This window comes from Carassius auratus, chromosome 9 (genome assembly GCF_003368295.1).
Source record: "Carassius auratus strain Wakin chromosome 9, ASM336829v1, whole genome shotgun sequence".
NCBI lineage: Eukaryota > Metazoa > Chordata > Actinopteri > Cypriniformes > Cyprinidae > Carassius > Carassius auratus.
Genome location: NC_039251.1, coordinates 34,080,609 through 34,104,505, shown reverse-complemented (window position 1 = coordinate 34,104,505; position 23,897 = coordinate 34,080,609). Strand labels below are relative to the sequence as shown.

At 37.2% G+C, this 23,897-nt stretch overlaps 1 protein-coding gene across 1 annotated transcript; it reads right to left on the bottom strand.

Annotated features, from left to right (window-relative positions):
* Positions 1-679: 679 nt before the first annotated feature.
* Positions 680-23,761, bottom strand: LOC113109120 (histone acetyltransferase type B catalytic subunit-like). Its single transcript, XM_026272685.1, has 11 exons — positions 23,666-23,761; positions 23,129-23,200; positions 22,354-22,429; positions 22,143-22,263; positions 15,326-15,505; positions 14,492-14,613; positions 12,804-12,908; positions 11,741-11,847; positions 6,760-6,911; positions 4,831-4,947; positions 680-1,202 (listed from the first exon to the last, which is right to left on the bottom strand). Exons 1-11 carry the CDS (start codon positions 23,670-23,672, stop codon positions 1,035-1,037), a joined length of 1,227 nt encoding a protein of 408 aa, XP_026128470.1. The 5' UTR covers positions 23,673-23,761; the 3' UTR covers positions 680-1,034.
* Between the last annotated feature and the right edge of the window lie 136 nt (positions 23,762-23,897).

The window sequence follows — 23,897 nt, the reverse complement described above, 5'->3', positions numbered from 1 at the left end:
TGAAATTAGTGAATGATCAGAGGTTTAAATTCTGTATCATTGTGCAGTAATGTCAGCTAAAACTCTTCTGCGCATTTCATCCAGTGCATCGCCAGCTAATCTTCAGATCTCAGCACGTAGACAGTGACTGTCTTCTGGACATTAGTGCACTTGGCAGTTTCAGGGATGCTCTTTTCTCCACAAATGAAGTAGCCTTCAACTACTTGGAACCAAAGTGTAAAAACAATAAATAATTTAGAAATTGATGTTTTGGAATAGAAAGTTCAAAAGAAGAGCATTTATTTTAAATAAAAAAATCTTGACAAAAATACTTCTTACTGTCAATTTTGATCAATTTAATGCATCTTTTCTGAATAAAAGCATTATTTTCTTTAAAAAAACAGTTACACTTTATTTAAAGGTGTTCTTGTTACACAGTACTTATACATTTAAGTACTTTGTCATAATAATTAACTACTTACTATATGGTTAGGATTTTGCTTAGGGTTACTTGTATACAATTATGCACAATAAATTATTACATTAGTAATTACATTAAATGTGTAAAAAGGACAACTTTAAATAAAATGTTACCAAACAATATAACCCAAACTTTTAAACAGGTGTGCATTTCAAACACATTATTATGCAAGTTTTAAACACTGTAACATCAAACAGTGTAGGGTTACAGTCTGAGAAGTAAAACGAAGATGTTTTTATTTTAGACCCATCACCAAAGAGATACATTGGAGAAATATACAAAACATTTTATTTGTTTTTCATAGGAAGTGCTTCAAAATCTACATTTTTACATTTTAAGGAAAATGTTTGATGGAAAAAACCAATAACAATATCAACAAATCTTCAGAGTTCATCTTCGCAGTAGACCAATGCACTCATCTCTAATTATGTGAATAAGTCTGTAAATCACTCAAGTAACAAATGCAGATGTGTCAGGTTTAAACCCTTATTAACACTGGATACAATGCAACAGAACAGTGTGTGTGTGTCTTGGCCAGTCTTTTCCAGATCTTTCCAGAAGAAGTCTCGTGTGTTCAAGCCTGCGCCAGTCGCTCCAGGACTCTGCGATACTCCGCCAGCACGTCCTGGAAGCTTTTCTCCAGCTCCTCGTGTTGCAGACTCGTGTCCATCTGGCTGATGTGGGACGCCAACTCCTCTGGCCTCAAACATTTCCGCATCTTAGTCAGCTCACGCTGGTTTTTCTACACACAAGACAAAAGTGTTGGGAGAAAACACACAGGTGTCAGTGCGGCGCAGGAGAAAAATAAGATGCAAAGCAGCTCACCCGATCCCATCCAAAACCTGCCATTGAACAGAAACCCCAGGGCACATGTGATTACATCACAGCGAAACTTCATGCATAAAAACACAGCGAGAGAGAGAGAGGAGAAATAAAAGAGCCGTGAACTAAAATTGAGTCTGTAAGGTTGTTGAGAGCCTTTGGCACCGAACCACAACTTCAAACCAGGAATTCAAAAGCACACACACACACAGACACACACAGAGAGAGAGAGAGAACACATACAGATTTAGCATTCAAACACATACAATAAATAAATAAAATATTCAATATAACGTAATGTTTCTAAATCTCTGTTAATACTTCTGTCTCCGCTTCATAAGCAGTGACAAGTATAAGCAAGTTGTCAATCAGCTGATTTCCCTTTTAATATACTTTTTCTAAAACACAGTTTGCTAACAGAAGCACGTTGCATGACCAATCAGCCGACCACTGTCATCCCTATATATATATATATATATATATATATATATATATATATATAAAGCTTTCAAATTTACATTTGAGGTATTTCTGTGTAATTTATGATACACAAATGTCAAAATGTTGCCGCAGACCTGGTTTAACTCAATTGAAAACCACCATTGAAAACTTATGAGAAACTCCAGTGAGAATCCATAGTAAATTAGATGATATGACAACTGAACAGCTCTATTGTGTAATTCCTTTAGTGAGACACTGTGTGCAAATCTAGGGATGTCAAAAGTATCAGGGCTGGATTCACGAGAAATTCTTCCAATATAAAATTCTTCTTCATTCAAATGTTTCCCAAAACATTTTTCAAGAATGTTCCATCTTTTTCCTCAGGGTTGTTCGTTTTTATAAACCACTATAGAAGAACCACCGTACAATAACAAAAGAGACATTTCCTTAAAAAAAAAAAAAAGAGCAAAATAAATAAATGAACATTTCTTTTTCAGGATTAGCACATTCGTATACATTTCTCAGAATTGATTTTAAACGTCTTTACTTTTTAAGAGGATTTTCATGAATCTCGTACTTTAGTAAAAATAAAACCACAATGTCTACGTCTGCCTTCACGCTGTGTGTATGCAGTCGAAGTTCAAATGTGCTTGGTCTAAATGCCTATTTTAAAGACATTAATGTCTACGTTACGGCAAACAACCAAAACTGCAATGTGAATCTATTTTATGCTTAATCACTTATGCTTATGCAAACAAAGTGCAACATCCTTATATTTATTTGTTACCCCTCCATCCTAGTACATCCCTGCATCTTTTTCAATCCTATTCCATTATCATTTATAGCACAATTGTTTATACACTTATTTATTTGACTACCTTTTTTTTTTTTTTGTCTGTGTGTTGGTGTCTCTGTGTACTGGAAGTTTATGTCACTAAAACAAATTCCTTGTATGCGCAAACATACTTGGCAATAAAGCTCTTTCTGATTCTGATTTATATCAATAATATTAATTAAAAAACAATTTACTGATATTCTGAGACTTTCAAGCAAGTGTGTATTGAAATGTCGGCCTCCTACATCCCTACCTACACACACACACACACACACACACACACACACACAGACAAGATGTGGTGAAGACTGGAAAGTCTGCAACACATTCAGAGTAAAGAGAGCTCTAGAGGCATGTGGTCTGCAGATCCTGCTCTTTTCCTTTCCAGCCTCATGTTTTTGACTCTTTCTTTGGTCTGTTGTGTGTATGTGGTTATTCTGCTGTCAGAGCTCTCTGTCCTGGACAGTGTCATCACGAGAGTGGTTCTGATCCAGTACTTTACTGCTGCTGGAGCTTCATATCATATCAATCCACATTATCTGCAACATATCAACTAATATCACCACAACATCCCAGGAGAGTTACGACACATGCGGTTAATCGAGTTAGAATATAAAAGAAATAAGATGAAAAGATAATGAGCATTGCACAAAATCTTTGGCAGCAGAAGAGAACTGGAAAGTTCCGAAACCCATCTGACATTCATTCTACGGTGGAACTCAAAAAGAGAAATTCGGCAGCATGTTCATGCTGCTCTTTTCCATTCAATGAAAACATACTTTAACTACAACATATTCAAATAATAATAATAATAAAATGTCATAAAATAATTCTAGAAGTATGTCGTATACTATATTCCAAGACTTATGAAGACATGATACACATGACAGTTTGGTGTGAGAATTATAATCTATTTTTTTTCTTTCTCATTTTGTGTTCCAAAGTAAAAACAATCATAAATTGCTTTTTTTTTTTTTTTTTTTTGAGGACAGCTACTAGCCACAATATGCTTTCTCTATAGAAAAATTCTGAAAAATATTAAAAAAAAAAAAAATTGGAAGAAATTCAAACTTTATAATGAAAAAATAATGATATTGATGAATGATAATTCTCTTTTCTTTTCTTTTTTTACTACAGCACCACTGAAACTTATTTTTTTTTCAGTTAAAAACAGTTGTGCTGTTTTTTTCTTTCTTTTTTTTACTGATGAATAGTATATTATTAAAAATATATATAAAAAAAGCATTTATTTGAAATATATATTTTTTAACTCCTAAAGTCTTCACTGTCACTTCAGATCATTTAATGCACTGATGCTGAGTAAAAGAGGCCAAAGTTTTAATCAGTAGTGTATTTCTTTAACTGTTTTGGCTAGTAAGATAATGCACAGATTTTGTTTCCCTGTGCCCAGTGCAGAGGTTGTGTGAGCTTAAGGATTACTACTTAAGACATTTAAATACTGCATGCCAAATTATAACTATACCACATACACAAGCCTGCAGAAAGATGACTATGGAGGTCAAATACTGCACAGCTCCAGTCCTGAGACACACAACTGCAGCATGTCTTCATGCAGAGAGAGCGGATTAGAGCGAGTCCGTCCGTGCGCAGGTGACTGGGTGCTGCGCTCTCCCTGCTAAATGGCTCCGCTTAAATCAGATGCAAATCTGTAATAATGACACTTGTTGTGAATGGAGCTCGTGGTGTGGATGTGAAGACTGCGGCTGCCGCCCGGTGTGAGCCATTATACCCTCAAACAAACCCAGAGCAAGGCCTCGGGTCCCTCTCGCTCTTAACACCGCGTGAGTGGATCACACAGGAAACGGCGCAAACTATTCAAGCCAGTCAATGAATAAATTATACCAGACAAAGCCTGCGGAATATCAGAACAGCAGCACTGAAAGAGTTGTGTTTCTGTTCATTTTTATACAGCACATATATAAACACAGCTAGAAATCTGCAGCTCTCTTTGAAGTCCAGAAATGCTTCATTTCACATGTTGTAGTTTGAGCTGTGCGGTTTGGAGAACGTTATACAAGCAGGCCGATCTTGGCAGTCGTGACCGGGGTTTGTTTTGGCAAGACTTCACTTGTTTTGTTGTTTCTTGAAATCCATGTTCAGCACACGAAGCCCAGGCTCTATGACTGACTAATCATTGCATGGGAGTTGTTGCAGTTATGCCTAATGTGTATTGAGTCAGATTGCAGTCCGTCAATGCAGACAAACAGTGACGGCCCTACAGCGAACGTGAGCAGATGAAACACACACTTACTCTGTAGGGTCCATAGAGTCTTTTTTTCACCTCCAGACGAAATTCTCTGGCTTTCTCTTCATCGCTCATGTCTGTGTTTCTGAGACGGAGGATTTCATAAACACGGCGTGCATGTTTCTGAAAGTTAGACAGCATACAAGAGACATATTGTAAAGCTTTGTTCCTTTAATAAATATTCTAGCTTTTTCAAGCTGAAGTTTAGGGACAGCATCTGTGGCATCTTGAGCAGAGAATCTGAGGTTCGGATTTTATTGCACTTGCATGGATTCTTTAGTAAAATGTTTTATTCAAATTGTGAACTTTGTCAATGTATTGTATTTAGAAGTGGGACTATGTTCAGCTAAAAGTCTGGTTATCTGCTACCAATGTAATTCCAGTGAGTAGAGTTCAGGAAGCCCCACATTTTTGCAAAATAAACACAGATAGGGCGATAAGGACACAAAGCTGAGGGGCCTTCTATCACCCTGAGGGGGTTTACTTTATGATAATGACCAGCCGACTGTGCAAAATTCATTCAATTACGCTGTTCTCCCAAACAAATAAATAAAACATGGACATGAAATTTGATTTTTTTTATGATTTCATATGAAAATAAAGAGAGCACTGAGTAATACAAGATCTAAACTAGCACAGCTAAATAAGAAAAGCGTAAAACTGTGCCACAGATGCTATCCATAAAGCATAAGCTGTGACATTCACAAATGCAAAACTCAAAACGTGAATCAAAAGAACATCATGCATAAATAATCACATGAAATAATCTTCACTGTGTTATGTAGGTAACTTCCCTACGTTTTGTTGGAAGACTTTTAGAAATTATTTGTTTGTAATCAAACATGAATTTGTATGTTACATATAACATTACAATAAGGTGTAAAGTCAAATATCCATATGCTAGCTCTCAATGGCGAATAATGCATTTTGTAGCCGAAAAAAGCAGCAATTACAGACTGACTCTTTAACCTGGTCCATTTTTCTGGGTTAAAAGCATCTTGCTCTGGTATTCCCAGTGCTATCCTGAATGTGTAACCATGACTCCTTCAGTAACCATGACTCCGAGAGGTCCACCATACCTCACGCAGTTCCCACTAGGGTAGTATGGAGAGCCAAGCATTTTGCCTGGCCATGCCATAGGCACCACCCTGGGATAATCACTCACAAACAACATGAACAGAGGGGACTGTGGGGCATAAAAGGGGATGCTGGGTTATAATTGGAGCCGTTAAAGAGCGGATGGAGTGGCGAGAGAGAGGAGTCCCACAGGGGTCACTGTTAGGCCCACTCCCACTCACTACCTGCTAATGGCCAGCGGAAACGGATGTTCGCTCCTACCTTTAGGGGTATTACAAGTTTAAAACAAGATCATTACCTCTATATTTAGATGCACACACTCTTTGAAGAATTGACTGTTTAATTACTTGGCTTTTTATCTACAGTACACAGCAACAGTTAAGCTTTAAAGAAACAAGGCAAAAATATGGCTGGGTAAAATAGCTGAAAAAAACAAACAAACTATAATATAACCTTGCTTTCAGTTTCCCAATTAATAAACAGAAACATTTTGAAGCAAATAAAATGCCATGCAGGAACTTTTGAGAACATTTTTCGTGATAATCACTCACACTGATTTTAATTCATTTAAATTAATCAAAATATTTAATACGGTATTAAAACAGGTGCTATTTAAATATCTTGATCGTCACACTCTTGTGAAGCTAGCCTACTGGGATGGTTTTCAGGAAAATGAATGTTTATTCAGAGTATAACACACTGAGCTGTAGTGATCACGCGGGCAATGCAGGTTTGAATCCAGCTTGTGACTTAACTCCTAGAGCAATTTCATTCCTATCTGTTCTCCTAATCAATAAAATTAATTAACAACAAAAAAGACACAAATAATGAAGCAAGTAAACCTGCAAGAGATGTTACCTTGTTGATCTTGAGTTTCTCTCTGGCCTCAGACACCATCTCTTCACTGAAGCCCTGTGAGAGTTTCTCACTGGAGAAGGACGGCAGAGTCAAGCACAGCTTCACCAGCACAAAATCTCTCAGCTTCACATAGTTTTCAGACGGGTCTTCCGCTGCAGAGCAGACAATTACAAAAAGTCAACTCATGAGAGTCTTGAAAGTTTTCAATTGGTAAATTACAATATGAAGGTACAAACCTTCATGAAAACACTGATTACATATGCTGAACGCATCACTGGTGAAAATTAAGCTAAATGTATGTTTAGGCAAGGCAAGGTACATTTATTTATATAGCACATTTTATACACAATGGTAATTCAAAGTGCTTTAAATAATAAAAAGAAAATAAAAATGATAAAAAAATAAACTTTGAAAATGATAAAAAAAAATGTATTGAAGAGGTTTAAGATGAGTTTAAAACAGTTATATAAAATATAGTGCAATCAGTTCGGACATTGCACAGTTTGACACACGGTCTAGATTTAAATTTGACTATTGTTTTAGCACATCTGATCTCTTCTGGAAGCTGATTCCAACTTGTTTTGAGTGAACCCTTGGTATTTCTAACTGACTCGATCCTAATGATCTGAGTGCTCTGTTAGGTTTATATTCAGTGAACATATCTGCTATGTATTTAGGTCTTAGGCCATTGAGTGATTTATAAACTAGTAAAAGTACTTTAAAATCAATCCTAAATGTAACTGGAAGCCAGTGTAAGGACCTGAGGACTGGTGTGATATGCTCAGATTTTCTGGTTCTAGTCAGCAGTGTTCTGGATCAGCTGCACCTGTCTAATGGTCTTCTTGTGAAAGCCGGTGAGGAGACCATTACAATAGTCCACCCTGCTGGTGATAAAGGCATGAACAAGTTTCTCCAAGTCTTGACTGGAAACAAAACATCTAATTCTTGCAATGTTTTTGAGATGATAGTATGCAGATTTAGTTACTGCTTTGACATGACCACTGAAACTAAAGTCTGTCTCCAGAATCACACCAAGATTCCTGACTTGATTTTTAGTTGTTAAACCCCTAGTAGTCTCAGCCTCATACGTCACGCCCACAGACCATTGGCTAAATGTCTGATGCATATGGGACACAAAAGTGGACACACTTCAGGAGTGTAGAAGTCGTCATCAGATTGAATGAACTCTACAGGATTTCTCAGAGATGTGTGTGTCGCGTTCTATAATGTTCTGTCCAGAAACAAAGATGCCGTTGACGCCAGTCCCCCTGACGAAAGAAAGCCATAGAGTTTACAACTGTGACAAGGAGCACTTATCAGGATCAACTAAAAACCGGAGTTTCAAAAGTATGTCAAATATTTAAAGTTTGCGTTATTAATCTTTCAAATATGCATGCGAGTTTTACACACCGGTCTGTATTTGCTGTTCTTCTCATTATTTGACTTTATGGGAGCATATACAGGCTAAACAAGAACGGTGCAAGAATTGAGCCTTGTGGGACTCCGCATGTCATGGACGTCCACTTAGACTTATGCTCTACTATACTCAAATAATAACCTCTCTTTTCTAGGTGTGACCTGAACCATTTGATTACCATCCCAGAAAGCCTGACCCAGTTTTCCAGTCTCTCTAGAAGTTTGTTATGATCGACAGTGTCAGACACAACACTGAGATTTAGTAATACCAGCACTGAAAATTTGCTAGAATCAGAATTTAAGCAAACATCGTTTATTATCTTAATGAGCTCTGTCTCTGTGCTGTGATGCGCTCGGAAACCACTTCTAAGAGATCTGCTTCTAAACATTTAAGCACCCTTTTGAAAAGAATATGTGGGAAGTTTGTCAAGATAGCAGGTTGGCAATTTAAGGTGCTGGTACTATTTCCTCCAAAATGTTGCTATCAATTTCTTCAAACAGAGATATAGTATCTTCTTTTTGACACTGCAGTTGAATCTGTCTGAACTCTGCATAACTTGAGGATGTACTAATCACCCTCAGTTATGATTGATTTTCTCTGAAAAGAAGGAAGCAAACTAATTGTATTTACTGTCGGAGAGCATTTCACTGGCAATCTGACTTGGGGGGTTTGTTAGTCTCTCTTCAGTAGCAAAAAGAGTGCAAGGGTAGTTTAAGTTACTTTTTATAAGGTTTGAGAAGAAGGTTTGTCTAGCTGTTGCAAGTTCCACTTTGAAAGCATGAAGACTGTCTTTATAGATGCTATAGTGAATTTCAAGTTTCGTCTTCTACCACATTCTCTCAGGTTTTCTGCATTTTTTTTTTCATACTCTATATTGCTGCTGATTTTCTCCAAGCTGATTTCTGTCTGCCAGTCTTCTTGCTGACTTTCACAGGAGCTAGGTTATCAACATTTTTAACTTTTGAGTTAAACGAATCAAAGAGAAGAACAGCAGAATCTGCAGAAATGCTTGGTGTTAGAGATATAGCCTCCATAAATAGCACACTGGTGTTTTCGTTAATGCATCTCTTTCTGACAGAGACTGATCTAGATTCAGTGCTAGCAGAGATCAATATATTAAAGAAAATACTAGGTATCTAATGATTAACCGTGGGCTGGTTGAAAATGGATTCAAATATGTGACAATTCAAATCAGCTGAGATGCAAACAAATCACGATTCATTAATATATTATTATAGTAATATTTCAATTTCACAAAGAAATGTACAGCATTTTGTTCAAGCAATAATAAAAGGACACATTTAATTCATAATTTGTCTTAAAATCATTTTGTTTAAAAAACATTATTGTGATTCGAATCGAATTGTTAAATCAAAATTGTGAATCGAATCAAATCGTGAGTAGAGTGAATCGTTACATCTCTAGAAGTGATCAGCTACGTCCTTAATAACAATGGATGAAATGTTCAGACCCCTACTGATGATTAAGTCTAGAGTGTGTCCACCTTTGTGTGTGGGTCCATGCACATGCTGAATCAGCTCAAAAGTGTTTATAACCATTATAATTTATTTTGTAGTTTTGATTTATTTATTATATATATATGAATATTAAAATCCCCTGCAATACCAGAACAGTCAAACTCTTGAGCAAATCATAGATTGCATTTCTGTGACCTCTTCAACAAAGGCTGGAGAGTATTTTGGAGGCCTGTAAATAATGATAAACAGAATTCATGGAGCACCTTTCAACACAATCCCTAGATATTCGAAAGAGAAGTACTGACCAAATGACACTTGCTTGCATCAATAAACATCTTTAAATAGAGCAGCTACACCTCCACCTCTCCTAACAGTCCTGCAGACACTCATGTAAGTGAAGTTAGGAGGAGTTGTATCACTGAGGACTGTTGCACTGCAGCTGTCTTCTAGCCATGCTTCATTTAGAAACATAAAATCCAGGTTTGTGGTTATTAAGTCATTGATCAGAAATTATTAATTTTTTTAGTGAGTGAATGTTTAAAATAATAACTTGCTGGCATTGTGTTTTGTCTCAACATCAATATTTGTTTGATGCATAATAGGCCGCAGATTATACGAGTCATATTATACGACTTTCTATCACATGATAAAACAGAAATATAGAAAACTACAGTTTACTCTGGAAATCAGGGGAAACAAATACTAAAGTACTGACTAGTAGTTAATCAATGACTGTAGAAAGAGAGAGAGACAGAAAAGAAAATACCTAGTTTGGGCCTGGGTGATATAGTTAATATTTAAAATATATTGCTGCTGTGCGGATATCAGTGGCGATATAAAAATAAATGGTGGCAATAAGCTAATTTCATGATTTTAATGCACTTAAAAAGTAACTAAATTTGTTCATACTGCTTCGCAAACACAAGAGTGTAAGAAAAATGTGTTTTAAAAGTGTCTAATAATGTAACCTTCAGTAGCCAAAAAGATTTGATAGAATTGTTAAGTTTGATTTATTTCATTATCACAATTAATACATTTTGACTGTTCTTGAATACTTCTTGAATTACACACTTTGGGGGATAAAAAGCAATTTAATTTTATATTTATTTCTCTATACATGGAGAGAAAGAGAGAGAGAAACAAACAGAGATAGTAAAACAGTGAGTGCTGGGTAGATCTGGTAGAGTGTGGTCTCTCTCTCTCTCTCTGAATAATTGTGTCTTTGTTGAGGGGGTGAGTGAGTGGCAGCATGTGGCCAGCACATTTCAGCAGCAAACTGCAAGCAATTAACATCACATCCCTTCACCTCCCCAAAAACTGAAGGCAGAGCAACTCAACAGCAACAACTGCCTTACCACAGGAAATTCACAACACTTTGCTCTCTCTCCCTTTCACACAAAGAATATCATTAGAGTGGATGTGTGATCAAACAGGTTGGATTTCAGAACACACTCTCTAATTGTGCAAGGCAATGATATTTCAGATCAAAATCAAGAAAGCAACAAGCCAAATTATAATTGGCTGTAGAAGAACTTTCATGTTGTCATTTTTCGCTGCATTAATTCATGCAAAAAAATGTAAATGTTATTTTGCATATTATTGCAAAATAAATCCGAAAGTGTGATGAGAACCCTGATGCAAAGTCAAAGCTGACTTTACATTATCCCACTTATTACATAATGTAGATCAAATATCTATATCATATATCACATCTGCTAAATGCATAAATGTAATATATAATGGATTTTAAATTATGTCAGGATCAGAAAGTAAATTTGATAGCTGATATTATAAATCTATAATCTATTGTTAATGACTGTTTAAAACAAAATACGTTTTTTCCATTTATGTTTTCTGATTGCACGTTTATCATCCTACAAGGGTAGCACCGTGAGGGACAAGTTACAAGCCAACTAATAATACTCAGCATTAATGGTAAGGTTCAAATCTTTAACCTTTAATTATGAGAAACTGTAATCGCGATCCTGACAAATACTACTACTTATAAAACTTACTAATAAAATCCTCAATATAAACAAAAAAAAAAACTAGTTAAAATAGGACTCGTAACGGTTTAATCTCATACCTGTGATGTCCTGTACTTTAGCAGAAGTGCAGTAGTATCGGTGGACTGTCTCTAAGAGCTGAGCCCCGTGCCCTTCTCCCTGAAATGGTGGCAAGATCAGCGTCTGGCTACACACACACACACACACACACACAGTACAAAAGCTTTAGTGATGCTGGACAGAGGAGAAGATGCTTAAGCGCAATCCCAATTTAAGGTTAGAGCTCTTGAGCCGTGAGCAATGGTTCTGCAAACACAGAGGCCAGTTACACCTCCAGCACCCTTCAGACTCGTGCTACACTACTGACTGACACCATCTACTCAAACTCACACTACAGGCCTGAGGTTTTGCTTAAAGTCCAACATTTTACATTCAACATCAAGTGAGGCACAACACTGTAACAAAATTGTTAATCCCATAAAATTGAAAGGAGAATATGGAGCTCTTACTTAAGGAGGAAAAAACTTAGGCCTAAAACTTAGCAGATATATGCATTTTGGTGCAGTTTCTAATATTTACATGGCCAAAAAGTTGAAATTCTGCTTGTCATGTAAATCAATGAAATATTTTTAACAATACAACACTACTTACATGACCTGCATATAAATGATATTAATGCATATAAAAATTGCCACTTGATATCTCCCGATAATGTCGTAGTAATTTGATAATGCTTAGTTGTACGATCAAAGCTGTGTGGCTTTTATTGTCGGGACAAAACATACAATGCAATGATAACTGTACGGATAATAAAGCAATCCTAAAATCGTTTAAAAAACTAAAATAATTCTCAAATACAGTAAGCAATGATATCACGTGTTCATTCAGCAGAGACCAGCGTAATGAAACGTTAGCGCGTCCTGCCAATCAATACATTAGACTCGTTTTCAAAAGCAGCGTTCGGGCGGGTGACGCTGAATTCGTGGGTCTTATAATACCCAGAGAGAGGCTGGCGCACAAGAGACGCGAGACGGTAATTTGGGAGTTTTAGGGACAAGGGAGAGAGAGAGATGTGTAATTTTCTTTTCCTTTTTTTTCCGCAGAATAAAGCAGATAGTGGGCACGTGCTTCCGTAGTAATTACCTGACACGTGGTCTGGTTTTGTCTGGGTATACGTAGTAATTATACACTGTCATGTAGCCAACCGTCGCGTAGAGGGTCTCTCCATCCTTATTGTACTTCTCGAATCTGTAAGAAAGACAGAGAGATAGAGAGAGATGACAAAGGCGGGCAGGTCAATCGTAGGCACGCTCCCATGCACCCGACCCGTCGTCACTGCAGAGGGCCAGTGGGCCGTCGCTGCACCTGCTGGAGACACTGAATGCATTATGCACTTAATTGGTGCACTGCAACTTAGAGCAGAGAGGCAGGCATCTAGCCTCTTCACATCACTCCAGTCCATTTGCCCATTGTCTGTTTTAATAGGTGCCAAAGCAAAGAAAACAGAGGCAGAGTCCCCTTCACTACCGCTGGAGACTTCATTATTCAGCGTTTCAAAAGACAACAACATTCAATTCAGCCTCTTGGCCTGACTCAAGAAAGAAAGAAACACAAGAGCAAAGAAACCAGACAAACAGCACAAAGGAAACTCTTGCCAGATCAACAATTTGCCTCAATGCAGGAGAAAATATAATTAAAGCAGCCTGATAATTGGCCGCACAAAGGCAGGAGAGACGTCCCGTCCGGACACTTTACACGTGTGTGTGCGCGTGTGTGAGAGAGAGACTGTTCAGAAAGTTACTGTTCACTATTAATCGAGCTCGCTGGCTTTGTGAGAGCACTGGATTTCTATTTTACCTGCTGAAGTTATCAACACGAGTCGTGAGTTACATTTGTTCAAACGCTCACAAATATCTGAGACACTACATTTGTCTGTCGGTGGTTGTCAACTGGTTTTGTTTCTGGACACAGATTTTACATTCAAGTGAAGGGGTTAACAAAAGGGTCCTTTAAAAGACTTTATTAGTCTTACCATGGCCTGCGTGGACTAACAATATGTAAAACGTATGTTATTAACATGCCATAGGCTTAAAAACATTGGATACTGAGCCAAACAATAGCATACTGCATTTTTATATTTAACAAATCTAATTAAAGGTATTATCTGGGGTCCAATACAAGAAACAGTTCACCCAAAAATGAAAAGTTTGGCATCATTAACTGTATGCCTTTCTGCAGCAGAACACAAAAGATATTTTGAATAATGTTGGTAACCAAATCATTCCAGTTACCAGTGACTTGCATTTACATTTAGGCATTTAGCAGACCCTTTAATCCAAAGCGACTTACAGTGCATTCAGGCGTTACTTATTTTTTTACCAGTATGACTTAAACATGGATATGGATTAGATGATGATGACAAGATTTTCTTTTTGAGACAAACTATCTCTGTAAGTGGACAGTCCTCTTGTGTATCTGTGACATGCTGTCGATTAGCACAGCCAGTCATTCAGATTAGTTGATTGTAAAAATAAACAAATATTGCACATACAATGGATGTCTATGGGGCGAGACATTTCAGCAGGTTTCAAAACAGAAAGGTGATGTTTGTTTCTTTTTTCTTATTCATATAAACCACTCAAAAATGTACAGATGTCTAAATGATCCGGATCTAGAGGGACTATACCCTTATGCTTATGAGTTACAGACAGACATTTCTGTGGGCCTTTCTAAACATGTTCTGAATCTGAATCCAAACTGAAGAAATGTGACAAATACAAGAATCCTTCAATGCTGATGCAGACTGAATCTGATCTGGATTAGACACTCACACGAGGAAGAAATCCCAGCGATCGTCATCCACATCGATGAAACTGGCCGTCTCAATGAACCACATGAGAAACGTCTGCAAGCGCTCGTGGTACTCTCTGAACCCTGGACACGAGACATCCACCTGAAACGATGAACAGACGGTGAAATCCACGGTGTGTTCACAAGGAAAGATGCTAGAATCTAATTAAAATGTGCAGGGCCAACATTTCCTAACAACACTTTGGCATAACATGGTTCATTGTGAAAGTCAGTCTAATAGGATGCAGCAAGAAGATTTATTAATAAAATAAATAAACCATAAGCGACAGGGTATACAGGTATAAATACAAATATAGCTGCAAGCAGCAGTTCATTCGACTTGGAATGAGCTAGGGATTGACAGGAAAAAATAATTACAATTTTCTGGCTTAGGATTCAAAAGTTATTAGCATAAAAATATTGAAACTTTGGACAAGTGGTGGCGCTAGAGAGTTAGAGACTTCAAATTTGCTATAGTTAGTGTTGGGACTGTCCACTATCAGTGTGCCAAATTATACAACTTTCCCACAATCGGTTCAATGGGCTGCCGGAAGAAGAAGAGGAATAATAACGATTTCAATAGGTGCCTACGCACCTTCGGGGCTTGGCCCCTAATAATCTTTCATTCAACTTTCTTCACTTCTGAAACGCAGGTAACAATGTCTATGTGAGAAAGAAAAAAAAACACTATTTTTCACAATATGTATGATCCACACTGCCAAAGCAGGTAGAAATGCTTGAGCACTCGGTCATCTTCCAGTTTGAATCGCCAGCTGTCGAAGCGCAGACTCGACGTGCTGCGGGGAACTCTGTACCTTGTGTATCTGGTAGGTGAGATCCTCTCCCGCCTCCACACTGTGCACTTTGTAGGTGTGCAGCAGGCTGCCGAAGGGTTTGAAGTTGGCCTCTTTCTCCAGGAGAGAGATGAAGTCATCTGTGTTACAGCAGAACCCAGCAGGAATGATCTCTCGGACCTTCCCCTCCACATCATCTGGCTGAGCGCAAACAGAGAAAGAGCCAGCTGCCTTTAAATGACTAACTACCAACATTTGCAATGAGAGAACGGCATTTATGTAAGAGACCAGAGTGTATATTACACGTCAAACAAGAGAAATCAAGCAAAGTCAATATTTAAACTTCTAAGAATCACAAGAAGTCAGACTGAATTTACTCCGTTTAAAGAAAAAAAGAGTGCACATGTGCAAAACAACTGTTAACATTAACTGATTTATTTTGTCCTCCAAGGCTGCATTTATTTGATCAAAAATGAAAATCGCAATATTGTGATATTATTAGTTAAAAATGACCGTTTTCTATTTAAATATATTGCAAAATGTAATTTATTTCTGAATTTTGTTTAGCATCATTACTCTTCAGTGACACATGATCGTTCAGAAATTACTCTAATAAGCTGATTTGCTGCTAAAGAAATATTAAGTTTAAAATTAAGTTTATGCATTTAGCAGACGCTTTTCCAAAGCGACTTACAGTGCATTCAGTTTTTACCTATCATAAATATGTCTGATAATTTACAATGAAAACAGTAGTGTTGCGTCATATTTTTGTGAAAACTGAAGAATTTTCTTTTTTTTTGAGCATTTATTTGAAATAATAATCTTGTTTAAAAATGATTTTTTACTGCCAATTTTAATGCATCCTTGTTGAATAAAGTACATCTATTTTGATGTATGATTTACATCGAATATGGCAATCCGGGTTACTTTAATAGTGTCTTTTGTCCTTTTTTTAGGGGCTAAACAGCCACTGGTCACCGTCAGATTTTGTTGCACATAAAAGAGCGACTTGAACATTCTGCTAAACTCCTCACTTTTTAGCACGTCACATGAGGGTTAGAGAACTACCCGTTTAAAGGCAAAGCCCAGCAGCACACGAGACAGAGCGTGTGCATCTCTATAGAGCTAACATGCATCCATCTTAATCTAAAGCAGGTTTCAAGCTTCCTCCCACAGAGCGCGAGCGGTTAACTCAGCTGTGTCTAGTGTACAGTGGAAGCAGCTGAATTTAATCATATAAACTGAAGTGGCACATTTATGAGTTATGCGTCTATTCCCCCGGCGCTCGGCCTTACATATAATCACAAAAGAGCCCTAACAGAGTAATTCCCTATTGTTCTGTCATTAAGCTATACTTCAGCTGTGATTGGCACGGCGCAAAAAGGAATTAAAGGAAAAAAATACATATTTTTGTGGCACAAAAAGGAGACCCATTAGGCAATTAGCAATGTCAGCTGAGGAGTTTCCAGCCCCCCTTCTCCTGCACGTCCTCTGAAAGACCACTTAATTGAATACATTTACTACTTATCTTAAACCATGAATATCAGATGAAGTTCCCCCCACCGTAATGTGTCCCAGCTTCTCACCGGGCAATAAAATTCAATGAATTGATCTCGACTTAAAAAAAATAAAAGCCCGGACATGTATAATAGGCTCCTGTGTTCGGAGGCTGGTGAGTGAACTCAATCAAACGAGTTTGCCCTGTCCATTCACAGGCTCCGGGGCGGACAATAGTGCCGCCCCCTTCTCCAGCCTCTCAGGGATTTTTTACCCAGCAGAATGCGCACCCATGTTTGCATTGTATCCATTTCCAGCAGGGCTGACATGAGAACACTTTGTATTAAGTTGCTAAGCAGGGCCCTTTGGCCGCGTGATGGGCTGCGCTTGTGTCGCGGGACTCTTCATTCACAACAGCCACAAAACACACGACAAAAGGCTAATGCAACACGCCGCTAATTCCTGCTCATTCAGACATCAGCTAATATCAGAAGGGGATCGGTGCACCTGCAGCTCAGTAACACTCACTATTGTCCCACTGCATTATGGGAGCGCAGAGACAAGACGACAAGAACCGTGCACACAGAAAATGGCAAAAACAGAGATTGTCAGGCAAACTGCACGGATGAAAGCACGCCATTGTGGCGTTACCGTATTAACTAACGGCGCTTAAGGATCCCAGACTCTTCAGGGTTTCGAGAATGCGTCTTCTTTATACGACGGGGTTCAACAGCAGCATTGAATCCAATTACACTGAAAAAAACCTTTTAATCGAAGACATCTTCATGTAGAAAGATGAAAAAAGAACCCAATATGAGCAGCGGTGAAGCGCTGTAAATAAAAGACATAATAAAATCAACTATCCACACACAATAAACACCTTAAGTATGTTTAGCGGCTATAATTACACGCCACGCTTAAACGTGGAAGACTTTCAGAAATGCCACTGAACACAGTCACGTGGTGTAACACAATATATAATTAGGTCTAACACTAATAAGATCAGGTCTGATTTTATTCTACAACCTAAATCATTCACACAGAGAAGAAAGCTTGTTCTAATCCTGTGGAAAGGATGAGCTGCGATATAGATCAGTGTGTTGAATAAACACATTTGCTCTCTGTGAAGGGTTTTATTACGGATTGAGAGTCTGGGATGGTGTGAGTTAGGCCTATAAACTGTGTGTGTGTGTGTGTGTGTGTGTGTGTGCAGTAGCAGAACAGCTCAAAGTGTAGATGTGTTCGATTCGCAAGGAGAGCAAGAACTGATCAAATGTCAGATGTGTGCCTATGAAGTTGCTTTGGATAAAAGCATCTACCAAATGCATCAATGTAAATGTATATCCCATGCCTCTAAACCAGCGGTTCTCAAAATTGGAGCCTCTTATATGGTGCTAAAGATTACTTACATGACTTAAAATAAGACAAAAAAAACAAGCATTAAAAATTAGCTAAAACAACTAAGAATCAATATATTTCTTATTTAAATCCATCCCTCAACAACTTCATTTTTTTACACTGTTCCCACTGCGTAGAATAACCTGGATATATTAGACAGCCTAATTTTGAAATATAGTCTAATGTAAAGGTCCTATGACATGAAAATTTCACTTTCTGAGGTTTTTTAACATTAATATGAGTTCCCTTAGCCTGTATATGGTCCCCAAGTTTCTAGAAATTTGAATCGGTGTAAATTGAGATTTTTCTATCTTTCTCTGCCTTTGAGAAAATGGAAGCTCAAACGGGCTGATCTTGAATCTCCTCGTTGTGACGTTGTAACGAGAATTGTTACCCTCCCTTTCTCTGCTTTGCCCGCCCAAATATTTACATATAATTCAGTCGCAATGTCAGCACAGGCGTTTCAAACAGACTTTTATGATATGGATTCGACAGCACCGCCACAAACAGTGAGTAACAGTGTTCATTAATGCCTGATCTGTGATCAGTGATTCAAGCCAGTGACTAAACGATCAACTTCACAGTAGCATGAAACAAATCTGTTATTTAAATTGTGATTTAACTACAGAGAGCGATCAAAGAACGCTCGCTTTTTTCCGGAGCTGTTACACATCGCGAGTATATCTGCACACTTGCCCAAACTGCCGTTACAATGAATGACGCTGCTATGCTGCACAACGGAGCTCTTACTGTATTCATGTGTTTGCTGTTAGTTGTGGTGAAAGCATTTTATGAGAAAATGTGTTGCAATAATGATGAGATCGCTGCATTCACGCGATAAACAGACTCCGTTTACTCAATGCTCATCACTGCAGCCTTTCATGTGATGGGGAAAAGATCGAAAAAATAATTATATAATCAACACTTCCACAATTCGTTAATCTCGACAGCTGTAATAGTTATATATATATATATATATATATATATATATATATATATTTGAGAGGGGTTTCACATGTAATATGCATTCGAATGCAAAGATGTCAGCCAATCACAACAGTTGTGGTTTACTCGTAGTCTCACAGCAGACACGCCCCTTCAAACAGAGCATTCAAGCCAGAGGGCTAATGTCAGGATATAAAAATGCTTTTTATTTCTAAATTTTAAATGTAAAAATCATACTAACAATATAAATACACCTAAGGACACATTAAAAAGCATTTAAAGAAAAGGAAATAATCCATGTCATGGGACCTTTAAGAATTTTTTTTTTTTTTTTTTTTTTTTACAAATGACTGGAACATTTTTTTGGTTAAAAAGTGTTGAATATCCAGATTTTGAATGATTTCATACCCTGAAATTTTATTTCCAGAAACTAGGAGTGTCAGGCTTTCAAATATTTCTGTGGACCTGGAGTGAAAAGGACTGGGAATCACTGCTAAGTCATATGATAGATTTGTGTGAAGAACATAAATCAAATACATTTCCCCCCCCTTGTGGTTGAATTAAGATGAAATAAGCAATGACATCAAATAAAAACAAATGTTTTTTTGCCATAAAATGACACCAATGTGTCAAAACATAAATTTTGGTCTGTTCCTACAACAAAGCGGCAGCCAGAACATTTCTCCTTCGTTATCGGACACAAGAAAAAGTCATATGGGTTTGAAGGCATGATGGATTTGTGACAACATTTTAAATCTAATTAAGAAGCACTAGAAAATGAATCCACAACAGGTTTTGTGCAACATTTGGACAGCATTTCTCATGTTTAAACGAATTCATCAAATGACTCCCTCTCTGTAAATGAGTTTAGCTTGACCTGGCAGACCTATCGTGTCATTAACATGCAAACAACTCACTGCACTGCTAAAGCTAATGCTAATGCTAATAAAAGATGACCCCCATGCCAATACTGTTAAAAAAAAACCTAAAGAGAGCCTTTTGCTGGATTACGGCAGCACAAGCACTCCAGACTTGACAGGTGTGAGGTGTTTTCTGAAAGACCACAGAGGACAAGCCTAAGCTTGCGTCCAACGGCAAAAAATTATAATGGGCCAACAGAATATAGTTACATGCCGGGTCTAATTATAATAACAACAATAATCACAATTATAGCTTTCCTTTTCAGCATCATTTTCCATTTTCTAAATGTATTTTAATGGTCTGTAAACTATTCATTAATGCATGTCATTTTTTTTAATCAAAAGCCCCTAATTCATTCATTTACCTTTTTTAGCATTTGTATATTGTTTTCGTTTATTTGTATTTCATATGTAGTTACTTTGGTGTAAATAAATCAAAATGAAGAATTCTGCCTAAGCAACTACAAGCAAAAAATAAAAAAAAATGTTTTACTATTTTATTTCTGGTAATATTTATTTTAATTATTTTATTTTTTTTAGATGCAAATAACTTCAACAACCCTGATGTACATCACAATATAGAAAAAAATATCTGTTTCTACTAACTGTCGCAACTTGAAATATTAAATATACTAAACTGCAAAACCATTCGTGCAACAAACCAGAGTTTTTATGATTACTGAAATAAACTTTTTTTTGCAATATCAAGCAGCACTACGGACTGTTTTTGTACTGTAAAATAATTTTTAATTTGTAATAACTTCTAAATAACAAAAACAATGCAAAGCATTATTGACTGGCCTACAATTATATCATAATAATCAGCTGTAATTAATTAAAGACTACCACAAATCATTCTCACTATTTAAAAAAAATACCTATATAAATCTGTACATGAAATCTATGTTAGCCAGCAGGATAACATTATCGACTTGACATGTGTAAATTATCAGAATTAGAGTTTGTATCAAGTCTGCGTTGACTGGCTCCTCCCTGTGCTTACTGTTGAGTCCTGCGTATGTTAGAAAGCCACATGGTGTGCATGTAAGGAGTGCGATGTATAACTGGCTGATACTTTAGTCAGCCGACTCTCTGACAGCATTCCTCTCTGTTATGACACTACATGCTGCTCTTCACCTGTGTAGATCTTGTTCATGACGTGATGCAAATGTATATTGGACTGTACAATAGACTGGACTATTGTAATGCACTTCTAGGTGGTTGTCCTGCTTCTTCAGTAAACAAGCTAAAGCCAATTTTACAGACTCTGCACTGGCTACCTATTAAGTTCCGTATCAGTTACAAATTATCATTACTTACCTATAAGGCCCTAAATGGTTTAGCTCCTGCGTACCTAACTAGCCTTATACCACGCTACAACCCATCACGCTCCCTAAGGTCTCAAAACGCTGGACTTTCGGTAGTTCCTAGGAGAGCAAAGTCCACTAAAGGAGGTAGAGCTTTTTCACATTTGGCTCCCAAACTCTGGAATAGCCTTCCTGATAATGTTCGGGGTTCAGACACACTCTCTCTGTTTAAACTAGATTAAACACACATCTCTTTCATCAAGCATTCGAATAATGCAGCTCTTAAATTGTGAGTGTAGTTGCATCTGATCAAATGCACATTATTATTCTTCAGCTTTGGTTAAACTAATCAGTTTTACTTTGTTGGATCAGCAGCTATGCTAATGATGTCTCTATTTGTTTCTCTGTTTTACCACGGGATTTACATTAACACAAGCTCCAGTCTGGATCCAGAACACCTGAGAAGAGATGATGCTGACCCTCAGAGGACCTCAGATGATGCTAACCCTCAATCAACAACAGAACTAACAAATACTGCTACAAGTGTGATTGCATCATATGATAATTGCTGTTAATAGTGTTCATCTGAGCACCACTTAAAAGCTTCTACTAAATATTGTAGAAAATACATTTTTTGTAAAGTTGCTTTGCAATTATTTGTATCGTAAAAAGCGCTATACAAATAAACTTGAATTGATTTGAATATTTTCACTGGACGGTGTGCATATGAAAGCTGTGCATGTCCACAGTCAACAAATGAAGGAGTTGTACCTCCACACAGTCAAAGGTGTCTGTGACCCTGGCCGTGTACTTGACTTTAAACAGGGTGCTCAGGTTCCCTGCGCTGTAGTACAGCTGGATCTGAAGACCTTTGTAGCCAAACGCCACTTCACTGTGCAAACACAAAGAACAAGGATCGAAGAAATGGGTCAAAATAGTGAAAACACAGTTACAACTGTAACATATATCATTTGATACATACTCATCTCCATACAGCTGATGAGTGTACTCGGGGTGAAATGTTGTGCTTTCATCATCTATATCCTCCGGGAACCGCACTACGTCAGACAAAATCATCATATTAAGTAGTCTATTAGAGACTGAGCAGAAGGTGGGCACTACATTTTACATGGAACCTAATTATTATCCATTCACAAGCATCAGATTGACATCAGTAGAAAAACAAGCTCATATCGGATGTAAGATGACAAAGACAAACATTTTTCAGATTTGGAATAACATCTGTTGACGAATCGTTTACAACTGCGACCAATATAATATATAATAATTAGTGCTGTCAAATGATTAATTGCATCCAAAATAAAATATTTAGTTTACATGTGTGTGTACTGTGTATATGTATTATTCATAAATAAATACACACACATAAGGTATTTATTTTGAAAATATTTCCATGTATATTTATATTCATATATAATCATATTTAAAATATGAACATGACATATTTTTTCTTAAATGTATAACTTACATGCATGTGTATTTATATATACATAATAAAGAAACACAACACACACACATATATATTATGTAAACTAAAACTTTTATTATGGATGCTATTAATCGTTTCACAGCACTAGAAATCATAAAATAAATAAAAACACTTCACTTCATGCTGATTTCTATTGTTCAGCAGGATAAAAGAATTCTGAATATAAACTAATGATCATACAACAAAAGACTCAGTCTACTGCTTTATTTACAATGTTAGGCACTTTTCTTTTTAAGTGATGATTTACCTAATTTCAGACACACAGCTTCATTGGTGTCACATTTATACTCCGCAAGCTTCTTCTCCATGTCATTTACAGCTGGAAGAAAGACACAGAGAAACACATCTATCATATCTGTCACAACTCACAAGCACTGACAAAAATGTACTAAAATGCTAAATAGCAGCATCTGTTTTGGACCAAAGTGAATGCGAGTTTATCACTATCTAGCCATAAATACATCTTTTAGCACATATGTATCTTTACGGTTATTTGGCAAATATCTAAATTACTCTTAATTATTTCAGATACACAGACATGAACATATCTAATGCTCGTCACACTGACAGCTCACAGAATGTAAACAAACGTGCTGCTCGTCGGTGTGATGATTAGCATTTAGCCGCGGCTAAAACTCTACAGTCTCTCTTCTCTGATCTATCTGCTCGCAGACATCAGCACCATGCACCGCTCGAGCTCTAACATTACACAAACACACACACACTTCTCAACAGCAGCAGCAATAAACATTGAGCCGCTATTTTAGAGGGGTTTCACACTCACCCGCCATTTTTGCGCGTCTTCTCTGCTCAACCCGCCAAATGCCGAGAGTACTTCCTGTTTACCCACGTGCTTCCGTTCGTTAACGCCATTGGAGGAAATCTCACGGCGTTGTTTTTCTCATCGAAGCAGCACCAGATTTGACAGCGAGTACTGGGTATTGCGTTACCTAATCATTATTAAAGATATCAAGGTGGAGGATGATTTTTTGTACAAAAAAAGTAAAAAAAAAAAA